This window comes from Apaloderma vittatum, unplaced genomic scaffold (genome assembly GCF_000703405.1).
Source record: "Apaloderma vittatum isolate BGI_N311 unplaced genomic scaffold, ASM70340v1 scaffold16683, whole genome shotgun sequence".
Lineage (NCBI taxonomy): Eukaryota > Metazoa > Chordata > Aves > Trogoniformes > Trogonidae > Apaloderma > Apaloderma vittatum.
In genome coordinates this window covers 4263-18165 of record NW_009708930.1, presented here as the reverse complement: position 1 = coordinate 18165, position 13903 = coordinate 4263, and the positions used below count along the sequence as shown (strand labels likewise).

The 13903-nt window shown below is 43.2% G+C and overlaps 1 protein-coding gene across 1 annotated transcript in view; it reads left to right on the top strand.

The window, feature by feature from the left end:
* Positions 1-13655, top strand: part of ENPP6 (ectonucleotide pyrophosphatase/phosphodiesterase 6) — a 34357-nt gene extending 20702 nt beyond the window's left edge. The window contains exons 4-8 of the mRNA XM_009866746.1: positions 4100-4241; positions 5664-5843; positions 8511-8648; positions 12591-12714; positions 13432-13655. Coding sequence (XP_009865048.1) covers positions 4100-4241; positions 5664-5843; positions 8511-8648; positions 12591-12714; positions 13432-13655 — 808 coding nt within the window. The remainder of the gene's footprint in view (positions 1-4099; positions 4242-5663; positions 5844-8510; positions 8649-12590; positions 12715-13431) is intronic.
* The last annotated feature ends 248 nt before the right edge of the window (positions 13656-13903 follow it).

Genomic DNA, 13903 nt, shown 5'->3' with positions numbered 1-13903 from the left:
TCCATGAAGAATTTCTTCCTAATGTCCACCCTAAACTTGCCGTGTTGCAACTTGAAACCATTCCCCCTGGTTCTGTCCCTAATTACCTGTGAGAAGAGACCAGCACCAACCTCTCTACAATGTCCTTTCAAGTAAATGTAGAGCATGATGAGATCCCCCCTCAGCCTCCTCTTCGTCAAACTGAACTGACCCGGCTCCCTGTGACACTTTTAATTTAGCAAATAAAAAAGGGAATGGAAAACTGCATACAGACACTAGCTCTGATCTCTGCTGGAAACCCAGAACTACCATAGAAAGCTTTTCCGTTGAGTATCATTTGGGGAAGCTTCCTGACTGGTTTCTGTAATGCAAGATGCATAAGGCTGCTCAGGATGGTTTGCACGTCTGTAACTGTGAACAGTTAAAACCAAGGGTCAAACTGTTAAAAAGTTCCAGCTTTTCAAGCTGCGGTTTTTCTTATCTGGAGCCCATTGAAAATGTTTCAATAGTCAATACACCTTGAGTCACAAAGCTGCTTGCTGCTGCTTTCGGTGGAATTTAAAAAAAGGGCAGGGATACAAGAATGTTGGTGAACCAGCTCACAAGAGGTGAAAGTTGGTGATTTCAAGAAAAGATTAAATCCCGGCCACCACGATGTCTGCTGTAAACACCAGCTACAGCCTGCTGAAAATCTCAAATGCTACCGATTGTGCTGGAGGAGCTGTAGGAGGTCCCATCTTTGGTGTCAATTTACACACCATCCCCTCTTGAATTTCTCCCCGAGTTCCTTTTCTTTAAACTAAGTGCCCTGTCTGCAGCAAGGCAGGAAGGAGGAAAAAAGAATGATTGTGGATAAAATTAATAATCAGTGGTGTGTGTAAATACTGGAGGGACTTACAACAAAAAAGGATGGTAGAGAATGAACAGATTAAAAATCAGGTATGGTTTCCTTATCCTTTAACTCATCCACCCTCTTTGCTTAGTCTTTGAAAACTTAGCAAACAATTTTCAGTGTTGCTGGGCCAGCCCATAAAAAGTAAAGCCTCTGATACGCCTTTATTTTAGGCATATTCATTAGCAGGAGTTAGCATCTCTCATTAGAAGAGTCCTGAGCTGCATTTTATTGTCATCTACCTCTTTTGCAAGAGCTTCTGAGTCCTGAAGCTGTTCAAAGGCTGGGAAATGCAGCACATTTAGTTTCCACACCCGACATGTGAAGAAGTCTATTAGGCTGAAGCTGGGTCTAGCTATGTGTGGGAACACAGCCTGTGGCAAGGGCAGTCTGTCACCTGGAGCAGTGCCTTGCTCGGTTGCCCTAATGACAGATATTAGTAGTTAGTGAACTGCATTTATGCTCCCACCATTAGCAAGCCTTACTTGGGGCTTCAGGGGAGAGAAAGTAATCCCTTTACTGTGAATGATGGACTAGGGGTTAACCTCAGTTTGGGCACAGAATGTCGTGACCCATCTTAACTTCACCAGTCAAAGGCAGTTTTATCAACAGCCTCTGAAAGGGCACCAGGGGGCCACTGAGCTTCTCTTGCAATCAAATGAAACCATCCTTCAGGAATATTCTCCAGAATTTTCAACCAGGTGCTTTGAGATAGTTATTTAGACCAAACGCACGCAAAAATAAGTCAAGCATCAGTTTTTGGCAGGTAAAACTAAAACATCCCTTTTCTTTAACTAAAATTTAAGGGCTGTTGTCATTTACCTACCTTCCTCAACAGGTGTCATGAAGTCAGTGCAGTACTTGTGAAGTGCATTGACAAAACCCCCCTTTTTGGTATTGTCATTGATGCCATCCAGCTTTCTACAGCAAGCTTCCTCAGACATTTCTTTTGAAGGTTACTGCTGACAGGAGAAGACAGGACTAACACACAGCCAGAAAAAACAGATTACTTCTTCTGTGTGATGCCGTGAAAAGGCCGAAATCAGAACTTAATAGCCTTGATGTCTATTAAGCAGGTATTCTTTATTGCAGCGCTGGGCACACCTGGGATAGCTCCACCTGGTGTGTGCCCCGAGAAAGGCTAAAAGTATGGCTTTTATACAGTTTAGATATACATATTCGTGCAATTTCCGAGAACTCATTAGCATGTTGCCGCCCACTCCCGCATGCATAATACAGTCTTTTGGTGGTCATCAGGGTCTCTGGTGGTGGTTTGACTTCATCATGGTAGTCTTCATCGGGCTGTCCTTTTGATGGGCTCCATTCAGTTAACTCTTTGTCTTTGTTAAGAGACTCCAAGGCTGGCCTAGGCTGGTTCTGCAGATCTTAATGGCCCTTGGGAGTCCTGGAGTATTCCATCTTTGAAGATAAGAGCATCCTGCCCTTGAGGATAAGCTCTGCTTGTGGAATACCTGTCTCACACCTCCATTGTCCCACTAATTCTATTTGGTAAGAGTATCCTGAGTCTTTTACGTAGTAGCTAAAACTACAGTTCTGGCTATAACTATGGCTCCAGCTAAAACCACAGATTCATGTGCAAGCCATTATGAGAGATGCCTAGTTTTCTTGGGAAAACAGGCAAAAAATGGAAACAAAGCCAATCTCAATCTTATAAGATCTGGTTGTGCTGTACCCAATCCTGCAAACTCCTTAGCATGTTGCATAACTGGAGTTTGCCCCACTGAAGTCACGTGCAGAACCAAACATTCATCCTTATAGCACTGAGCCCTCACTGAGAAATCTCACCACAGCCTAAATAAGACCACTTGTTTTATGCAATAAATCTCCTTTGCTTCTGTCTTGATCAAAATGATCATTTAGTTACAGGTGAAAAGACACAAAGCAGACTAAGCACTGCAGCAGAAGAAAACTGTTTCAATAGGTTCAATGAGTGTGTGTATGCAATGCAGAAATTACAGGGTTAAACTTTAGAAATAAATTTATGTGTAATAGAAATGAAAAGTAATGCTTAAAATTAAATAAGGGTGAAGGAAAGGCTGCTTCATCTGAATAGCTTTTAAATCATGAAGTGTGAGAAAGAACACTGCTCTGCTGGGCCAGTGGTGGAGAAATTCCCATCACAGCAGAGACTTTCCGCTTCCTACAGGACCACTCCTCTGAGGCCTTCAGCAAACTTCTAAACACAAGAGACATACCCATATTCATTCAGTCAGTCCCTCACCTTTGATTTTTTTCTCTTCTTCCTCACCCATTACACCAGACTACTTTTGTGTCTTTAATCGGAGAAGCTGGACCTGTCAGAATGTCACAAAAAGTCTTCTTGTCGGCATTTTCATCTGGATGAGGGCACAGATTATGGGTGACACACCTTGTCACATATTAATTACAGTAGAAAAAGACTGAGTACGAACATCATGAGCACAGATTTGTGATTTTATCCATGCATCTCCTCTCAAGAAGCTTTATAGTGAACTGTAAAGTCATCATGAAAACGTAATTAAGCACTGATGTATACACAACCCACACTAATTAGTCTGAGTGCATTCAGTGCAGAAGCGTGTGAACAGCTAAACTGGTGCTACATTGAGATTACCTTAGTCTCCCTTTGGTCATATTCCTGATTAAAAACCCTATCTAAAATCTCACCTCAATTCATACCATTTGGGATTTTGCAAGGTCATGGAAGAGCCCACCCTGAGTTGACCGCAGTGGTTTGCAGGACCTCACGCAGGAGAAAGTCAGAAGTGCCAAATTTTAATTAAAGCACGTTTGACTGGTAACTCCCACAGTCCTTTTAATCAGAGCATTCAGCAGAGAAATCAGCATTTGTCATTAAAATCAGGTCTTCGTCATTAAAGGAAAAGCCACCTTCCTAATTTGAAGAGGTAGCAGAGGGCTGCCAGGCCAGCCTGTGCTTGCACAGGGCACCTCTGATGGGAGTCTCAAGCACATCCAGGCAACTAGATGATCTTTTGAGGTCCCTTCCAACCCCGAACATTCTGTGATTCTGTGAATCTGGACATGAGAAGCAAGCCCAGTCGGGCAACAGTGGGTTGAAAGGCATGCTGGAAGCAGAAAATGTTTCTCTCGGGTTTTGTCGCTCTAAGTCCTGCTGAGGACAATAATGCCAGCAGCCAGGAGGAGAAGGTACCCGGGTGTTCTTCATGTGCATCAGCCTCTCACTGCTTCCCCTCTGTCCACCTCCAGCAACGGCAGCGCCGAGATGGCCGCAGTGTACTACGAGCGCATCGACGTGGAAGGTCACCACTATGGCCCTTCGTCCCAGCAGCGGAAGGATGCTTTGAAGGAGGTGGACAAAGCCTTGAGCAATATGATCACTCTCATCAAGGTGAGTGCCGTCCAAAAACCCAGCTCCCAGGTGAGTTTGGAAAAGCTTTTAAAATGGCTTTTTGTTTTGGCGCTGTCAAGAGCCTATTTAATGTCTGTTAATTGGATGCACAGGCTGTAAACTTTTTTGCCCTGAGAAACAGAGGCTACCAAGATCACATGGAAGTCAATGCATCATTCCCCTGATTTTTATTTTTGTTGATGGCATTATAATCCTCCTAGTGGATTATTATATTGATAGCCCCAGGAAGCCATAAACCAATATATATGCTGCCCTGTTTGTAACTTATGTTGTCGTCTGGGCTTTACAGCAGGTGAACGAATCAAGACCATTTGCTTCATAAGGTTTGTGAAATCAGGCAATTAAGTTTTATAGCATTTTTTATGGTATAATTCAGAACTCTGTACTTTAAACTTTGCTTTAAAAAACCCTATCTAAATGATTTTGCAGTGAGAAAAGGAGGATACCAAGCTTTCAAGTAAATGTCAATTCTATGAATATTCCTGAAAATTATAAAGGCATATTGGAGTTTTTTATGTTTCAGTGAGGAGAGGAATATGTTTTTCTAATTTCACTAAATTATAAAAACTCTAATGCTAAGTGTTTGCATTTGGGAGAGGAGGAGAGAAACACCCCCGCCACAGGTGGTACCATGACAAAGTTGCTGTGGGAGCTGGGATGGTTCAGCCTGGAGAAGAGAAGATTCCAGGTGGACCCAATAGCTGCCTTCCAATACCTGAAGGGAACCTACAGGAAGGCTGGGGAGGGACTTTTTACAGGAGTGTCCACTGATAGAACAAGAAATGGGTTTAAGTTGAAGGAGAACAGATTTAGATTGGATCTTAGGAAGAAATTCTTCAGTACGAGGCCATGACATGAAGGTTGGACGAGATGATCTCTAAGGTCCCCTCCAGCCTAGGCCATTCTATGATTCTATGATTCTATGATTCTATGATTCTATGATTCTATGATTCTATGATTCTATGATTCTATGATTCTATGATTCTATGATTCTATGATTCTATGATTCTATGATTCTATGATTCTATGATTCTATGATTCTATGATTCTATGATTTTGGCCTACAGGTGAAGAACAGTTGGATAAAATCCTCTCGAATACCAGCCGGGACAACTGGTTTGTGAGACCTCTATGTAGCATCTGGTTATTTAGCAGGGAGGTGGATTTATTTTGGAAAAGCTCTCTTTGGGGTTAACCTCTCAAACTGATCCAGGGCAGTGAGTGAGAATGAGTCCACCATTACAGGTGGTGGCAAAGCACTCTGCAGGGCCTTTGTGGCCGTGCCCCCTCTGGCCAACTTCAGCTAAATCAGCAGAAGTCAAGTGGGGATTAAAATTTTTAAGCGGGCACAATGTGAAGCTCTTACCTGTCTGTAACAGCTGTCATGCACTGACTTCACAGAGCAAGGGCCTTCAACATGATGTCAATGTCCTCCTCTTCTCTGATCATGGGATGACAGACATCTCTTGGGTGGACAAAGTGATTGAGCTGAAAAACTATATCAATATGAGCGATACCATACAAATGAAGGACCGAGGTCCTGTTGTGAGCCTCTGGCCAGCTCCAGAGAAGCACGCAGAGGTAAGTGCAGTTTATTCCTATTTATTTAGTTTTGTGATTCCTTGGGTTTTATGACGACTGTGTCTTTCATTTGCTCGTAACATCCAAATCCCATTCTCAGAGACGTGTGTAAAAATCAGCCTGAGGCTCTTTTCAGGAGTCAGACTTGGATGCTGTGACACTTTTGGGATGCTGATTTCTGAAGGGAAATCACACCAGGCAAATTAAAAAGCATGAAATTTCACCATTATTTGGCACAGATACCTGCTTTCAAATACCACCACCATATGCTTCTGGTAAACAGCTAAAAGATTTTAGCTCAAAATCAATTTTTAGGATTTTATATACATATATTTTAATCAATTTATTGACATTCTAGCTGAGATCTTCAAATGATCTGGAGCAGGTCAGGCCCTCATATTCCAGTAAACGCCCACAGAGTTTGAGGAATTAACTCCATTAGACCAGAATTACGATATATATATATTTTTTACAAGATTCTCCTTTGAAGAATTTTGATGAATAAGCATGTTGGATTGAATGAACCATAAAAGCCAAAGGCTAGAACTGCAGGATTTTCAGGGACAAAATAAACAATACAGAAAAAAATTTGGAAACCACTTCAGAAGAATGAAGATGCTACATCTGTAACTAATAGACTAGTACATTATGGTTTAACCAGAAACCAGTGCTTGAGAAGTCATTATTGCAGTCTTCAGAATATAGATGAATGGATGTACAAAATGGGCAGTCCATGCTCCAGATAAATAATTTTGCTTTCTAGATTACATTTTAGCCATTTCTACTGTATTGTAGTTTGTGCAATATTTCTGAAGAGAATATTTGCTAATTTTTGCACCCAAACAGGCTCTCTGGGAATTGTATAGCTATAATATTGTGAACATTTCAAATTAGTGCCAGAATTGAAAGTTGTCTCAGAGGCATACATATGCAATTCACTCAAAGTTCCTGCAGGGGATCACAGCATTTACATATATTCTCCTTGGCCTTAACTCTGAGGTCCTATTTTTATAGATCAGACCTTCAAACAAGGACAAGTGTAAGTTGAAACTTTGTGCAGACATGGGTTTTCAACCAATAAAGCTCTTAAGCACATGGTTCTCTCTCATTAAACAGCCTAATATCCCTAAGGAGAATAAAGTACAATGCCTCATACCATGTATTTGTTTCCGCCCTTAATTTCTTTTCAGGACTTCTTACTGAAGCACTACTTTTTAAAGCAAAATGATTTTCTGCTTCCCAACACCACATTCCTCTAACCTTAATTTGCTTTGAAGAGCCATGTTTAGGAATTAGATTGTATCATCACATAGTGGTTATCGCTCTATGAGTCATCCTCTTCTGAAGCACCAGAAGTACTGGTGAATCGCCAGGACCACTCTCTAGTCCAGGTCATGGTGGGAGGGTCTGGCTGAGTCCGTCCTCAGGGTGACTCCGTATCAATGCAAATCTCTTGCACACATATAACACACAAGTAGAACTCAGCTAAAAGAGTAGTGAAGGACCTTTTATTCTTTGCAGAATCGAGCTATTTATTCCTGAAATTATTTATATTTCAGCAAAATATCAATATACACTCTGGAGACTCCAATAACTGCCTTCTTTTTAGGATATGAAAGTCTTCTTTAGGCATTTAAAATATTTTTCTGGATAATTCGGGATTTAATCACATTTGTGTGATTATATTCCATACAGTATGATTAGTATTAATAACCTTGTACAGCATTGCAGAGCTTCAAAGCTGCAGGCATTAGCTGATTAATCTCACAGCATCCTTAGGAAGCAGGTAACTAAACATTATCAATCCCTTTGATAGGAATCGACTGGTTAAGTGTAAGAAACACAGGTGAGGTGACATTAATTAGAATCATAGAATCATAGAATATCATGAGTTGCAAGGGACCTCTAGAGATCATCAAGTCCAACCTCCCTGCAAGGCAGGATCCCCTAGGGCAGCCACCCAGGAACACGTCCAGGCGGGTTTTGAATATCTCCAGAGAAGGAGACTCCACAACCTCCCTGGGCAGCCTGTGCCAGTGCTCTGTCACCCTCACAGCAAAGAAGTTTCTCCTGCTGTTGAGGTGGAACTTCCTGTGTTCTAACTTAAAGCCATTATTCCTTGTTCTATTACTGGGCACCACTGAGAAGAGATTGTCTCCTTCCCCTTGACACCCACCCCTCAGATATTTGTATACGTTAATAAGGTTAATAATTGTTCACTTAAGAGCACAAAGAGCGAATGGGTGGCAGAGGCCAAAGGCAGTGTCCCTTTTCTGCATCTGTGCCCAGTCCACACGGTGCCTGTGAGCACCTTTCATCACTTAGCTTGCCGTCTCCTCTGACGGTTTGCTTTCTGCTGGTCTGTCTCTGTAGGCTGACACACTCCCGTGCATACATTTGCAAGTGTGTGCATTATAAGTACATATAATACATGAACTCATGTGCTCCTATGTGTTTGTGATCCAAGTTTTCGGAACCTCCTAAACCACATAAGCAGGTTTTGCACAGTCCTCGCCTTTGGACCAGCAAAGTCCGAGTTTGAATGCGCTGACAATTAGCCATTAATGGGGATTGGCCATTTTACAGATTCAGGTGATTCCACTCACCTGTAGGTATGTATATGCTCTTCACAGCCATATGGTGTCCTAACATTTGTTTTCTTTGCAGATATACCAGAAACTGAAAGCTGTGGAACACATGCAAGTTTATAACACACAGGATATTCCAGACAGATTTTTCTACAAAAAAGGAAAATTTGTGTCTCCTCTAACTCTTGTGGCAGAGAAAGGATGGTTCATAGCAGAGGTAAAGTACAGAAGCAAAATACTTGGACACGAATGTGAAAAGGTGCAATATATGAAACATTAAGAAAAATGTACAATTTTATGTTGGGCATTGAGGCGAAGTGTTAAGTCATTTACCTGGTCTGACTACAAAACTGATGTCAAATATTGCTGCTGAAGGAGTGGAAGCTATCCTGAAGGCAGGCAAAGTTAAGCAATCAAGATAGTTCTTTTCCCTGTGTCACCATACAGCACGAGGAGCTTTTGTATTTCCCATCCCAGTTCTGTTGCTTTACTCCTCTTCCCCCCCATCTACCTCAGACACAAAAAGAGCATTTCCATTTCAAGACCTTAGTATCTTTCCATTAAGCAGGATTTTGTGGCACATTTTACTTCTGCCTGGCTTTTCACCCCCCAGACTCTGCCCTAAAACCACCCTTTTCTCCCAAGCCCTCCAACAGGGTCAACTGCATCTCAGCACAGCTCAGAGGGAGAGGCAACTTCAATATCTTCAGCGTGGGTAAACTGAGGCACAGTACTAAGTGATTTGCCCAAGGCTATGCAGTCAGTAAGCTGTTGACAGAACCACATTTCTCACTAGCAAACCTGACTTTAGAACAATAATTTCTACAGCTGAATAAATTCACCTCTAAAAATACCTGATTGCTTTTGAGTAGAGATGGGTGAGCAGCACATTCTGCTTAAAAAAATAATATATATATATAAGCCAGAGGAAAGATTTAGACATGTAAAGTAGGAATCTGAAAGATTTTTGCCAAAATGATTTAAAAAAAATGCAACTAAACTCTTTTTAACAGAAATTCAATACAGAACATTTTTACATATTCTGTAAAAAAAAAGTACTTTTAAAAAAATCATTGAAACTCTGACAAACCTTAATAACAGTGAAGAAAACACTGCTGCTATGGTAATTATTTCTGTCTCTCTGCCCATTCCTTCCCATTGTTTCTGATTTTCAAGAATGTCCTCTCATTAATGCTGTCAGATTTTCCTTCTCCTCAGTACATTTTCATTATCTGTGAATGGGATGTGAAAATGAAAGTTTCCTGTCATATTTTTAAAGCAATAATTGAACCTTCCTGCCCAAACCCCTGAAGAGAGGACGTTCAGCTCTTCCTTATCATGCTCATGCGGTGTTTTAACTCTCTGTTGGCTAGTGGGTAGCTATAAGCTGTTTGAAAAAGAGGAGGGAGTTTTGGTGGTTGGGGTTTTTTGAGAGAGACAAAGAGGATGTATCTGGAAAGTTGTTTTGGTTTTTTTTTCCCAGCAAGGAGCATAGGAACAAAAAAAAAATCCACATTTTAGTTTAAGCAAGATGAGGTGGGATTTCACACACATCCATCTGTGTTGAAGCTGGTCTGCTAGTTTTATCTTGTTCCCTCCACATGAGCAAGTGGTTTCCATCCTTCAAGCTGAGTTTCCCCCAGCTGCTCTCCTGCATGCAACAACGGCGTTAGCCCTCAGGGCTGCATGCTCACCCCGTACTCATCCCAGCATACTTTCCTAGTTTTAGGCAACAATTGCTGTACAGCTTCTAAACATGCACATGCAGGGAAAAGTCCCTCGTCAGCAGTGTCAGACACACCTGCTTCGTCTTTGAGGAACTCAGGCTTAGGGTGAACAGGAAAAATTAATGTCTCTGTTGAGTCCTCTGTCTTATTTGGGCTTGCCAAGGCAGCCACATCAGGGTGCTGCCGGCACCTTCTCCCCAGAGAAGGCCCAGGGCTTTGTAGGGTTTGTAACAAGGCAGAGCCTGACACACTAGTACCACAGAATCATAAAAGTTGGGAAAGACCTCTAAGTCCAACCATCAACCCAGTACTACCATGACCACTAAACTGTATCCCAAAGTGCCACATCTATGTGTTTTTTGAACACTTTCAGATATGGCAACTCCACCACTTTCCTCAGCAGCCCGTTCCAATGCCTCACCACTCTTTCAGCAAAGAAATTTTTCCCTGTATCCAATCTAAACCCCCCCTGACGCAACTCGAGGCCATTTCCTCTTGTCCGATCGCTAGTAACTTCGGAGAAGAGACCAACACCCCCCTCACTACAACCTCCTTTCAGGTAGTTGTATTGAACAATGAGGTCTCCTCTGAGTCTCCTTTTCTCCAGACCAAACAATCTCAGCTCTCTCAGCTGCTTCTCATAAGAAGGGCAGTGCTGAGACCTTTCCCTCAAGCTACTGCTGTTGACAGTTCCTTTACACAAGCTCTCACTTGACCTGCAGTTGTGAAACAAAGCAGTATGTTTTCTGACCCAGCTACCAGCAAAAATAATAAAGGACTGTGCCTTTGACTGTGTGGCTAGCTGTGAGTAGGTATCTCCTGCTGTCTGTGTGGGTGATGGAAAGGCACAGTACTTCCAGAATTTGACTTTCCTAAAGAAGCAGCTGAGTCCACAACATATAAGAGGACCATGGACGGGTGTAGCTTCGGCAATGTGAGGCTACTGCCAAAGAAACAGCACAAATTAGATGTGACTTGACTTGTCTGGAGCTGATGCTGTACAGCTTGCCTAATGGTGAGCAGCCCAGTGACAGTTAGTCCTTGCAAACTGCAGCAAGCAGAGCCACAGCATAAGGAGGTGCTATGGTAAGAAGAGAGGAAGGAGCCTGTTTTCTCCTTAGCTTGCTCTGAGCACTCTCAGTGAAACAGATGGGGACAAGGAAAGAGATTCAATTTCTCAGCTAAAATTTTTTAATTACCTGGTACATTTGCTGACTCTTAAATATGAAGAAACACAAGGGATACTCCAAAGGTTCCCCTGGAAAGCAGTTGGAAGAGCTACACCTCATAGCCGTAATAATTGTCATCCTCAGTGCTCCTGCACACAGTCAATTTTCTTCTTAGGCAGAGGAGGAAAACAAAAATCAGACAAAATAAATGTTTGTAAAAGGAGAGAGATTCTTGGCCAATCCTTCACCATCTGCAGGGGTTGCAGCACCACTCACCCATGGTGGGAATGTGGGAGACTCTGCTGGGGCATCTTTTGTGCTTCCGTGATGGAGTGCAAAACACAGACCTGGCTAATTTAGAGAACTGTAGCTCCTTCTCTGTAACCATTGCAGAAACTAATGCCAGGAGTCTAATGAACTGTCAGCTGGTATTCTTCATCAAAGTGAAATTCCTGCCATAGTTTTGAGGATCTCTGGAGTGTCACGTCTGCTGCCAGCCCTAGGGAGCATGGGACAAGAGAAATTCATGGAGAGGGTTAGTCCAGCATTTAGAACAGCCCCCAGTGACTGCTGCTACCAAGGGGGCCAGGATATGGCACTGTTGTAGGTAGTCTGGTAAGTGTTTTTAATACAGAACAGGAGAAAGTAAGGAAGGAATTTAAAAGTACAACTTAAGTTCAGTGTGGGCAAGGAAAAACAAGAATTATGATAACAAATTATTAAAGCCTAGGTCCACTGAGCAAGGAGAGAAAACAGAGCAGTGTATGCCAGGGAGAGGGGTACCATCTTAGGTCTGAAACTGGGTTCCCTGGAAGGAACCTCATTGCTTTAATACTAAATCAAGCAGCGAGAATAAATAATGACTAGAAAGTGTATAGTAGGGGTGATATCTGCATTGTCCAGGCTGACTAGTCAAACGGAATGAAACGAACCTCTTTTTCTAATGTGCCAATGGTGTGTCAGGCAGAACAGCAGCCCATCAAACCCACAAGACCGCAGCACTGCTAGCATGTAGTGAGAGGGACGTCACCTTGCCTACACATATCACATATGGCTACGATGCTCCATGCTTACGGCAGAAATTTAGATGAGCTGTCCTCCCTGCTCAGCTGGGAGATGGCTACTCATTGAGAGAGCAAAGATGGGGACAACGCCTCCTTATGATGAACCCCTGTGCAGCTGACGGACGGGGTGGGACAGCACACAGGGACACAGCACGCCGCCCCAGCTGGCAGGCACTAACCGCGCTCTGTTGTCTCCCAGAGCAGGGACAAGCTGCCCTACTGGGAGAACGGGACAGGGAAGAAGGAGGCCTGGCAGAACGGCTGGCACGGCTACGACAACGAGCTCATGGACATGAGAGGCTTCTTCCTCGCATATGGGCCAGGTACAGCCACACCACCCCTAGTGCCCCACTCTCCCCGCAGGCCCTGGCACGTCGTGACCCTGATGCGGCACTCTGTGACGCCCAAAAATTACAAATAGATGGCAGGATTTCCTCACCACAGCTCGATGCTGGCTCTGTATCTGTTTCATAGCTGGAGAAACAGGTCAGAGATATGTGAAGGGATTTGGTCATCCCCTCTCCAATGTCCCAGCACGGTAACTCTATCCCTTTGCCCTATTTTCCTAAATTGTAGGCTAAGTTTTTAGATCTATTTGAAACACAGTAATTGTCCTTTTGCAGCTGGATTACGACTCACTAATGCAGAGCTCTTTGTTTGGGAGGGTTACAGCATACCTCACCCTCCTGCCTGATGGGCAGACGTGAAACCCCTGGTTTTTGCTTCATCAGGCCCTTCAACCACTGCTGAGCACCAGGCTGCAAGTGCACAAGGGAGCAAAAGTAAAGCACAATGTGCAATACAGTTATTTCAAGCTATTAAATCTATTTTTTTTTTTTAGATTTTAGAGTGGGAGTGGAAGTAAAAATGATTCTTAAAAATGTTTAAAATGCTTTTGCTGGGCTATGTTATAAATGGTACAGCGTGCCACATCTCAGACTGCTGAGTAAGTCCCAGGAAAGGAGGAGTCCCATGTTTCAGGAGCTGAACCTCAAGTCATGCAATGCCAACTCCTCTCTTTTTGCCTGCTTTCCCTGCAGATTTCCGATCCAACTTCCGAGCGCCTCCCATCAGATCCGTGGATGTTTACAACATCATGTGCAGCCTGGCAGGAATACAGCCACTGCCCAACAATGGCTCCTGGTCCAGGGTGGAGTGCATGCTCCGAAACACGGCCCCCTTGGCACCGCTCCCGCCCTGCGGCAGCTGCGCCCTGGCACTTGCTCTGCTCTCCCTGTTTGCTGGGCAGATCTCCTTACTGTGATCCCCAAACAATGCTGGTCAGTGTCACCAGCAACTCCATCCTTCTCTCTCTTTTTTTCCTTTTCCTTTTTCTTTTTTTTTTTAAAAAAAAGTTATTCACTTGAATAATAGCTTCATTAATAGAGTGATGTACCCACTCCTCTGTTGTGCTCCACCAGGAGTGAATCTGACCCAGCTTGTATTTACAGCAGTTTTAGCATGAAGCCAGGTTCTGTGCTGCTCCAAACACAATCAGGAAAGTCTGTGTCA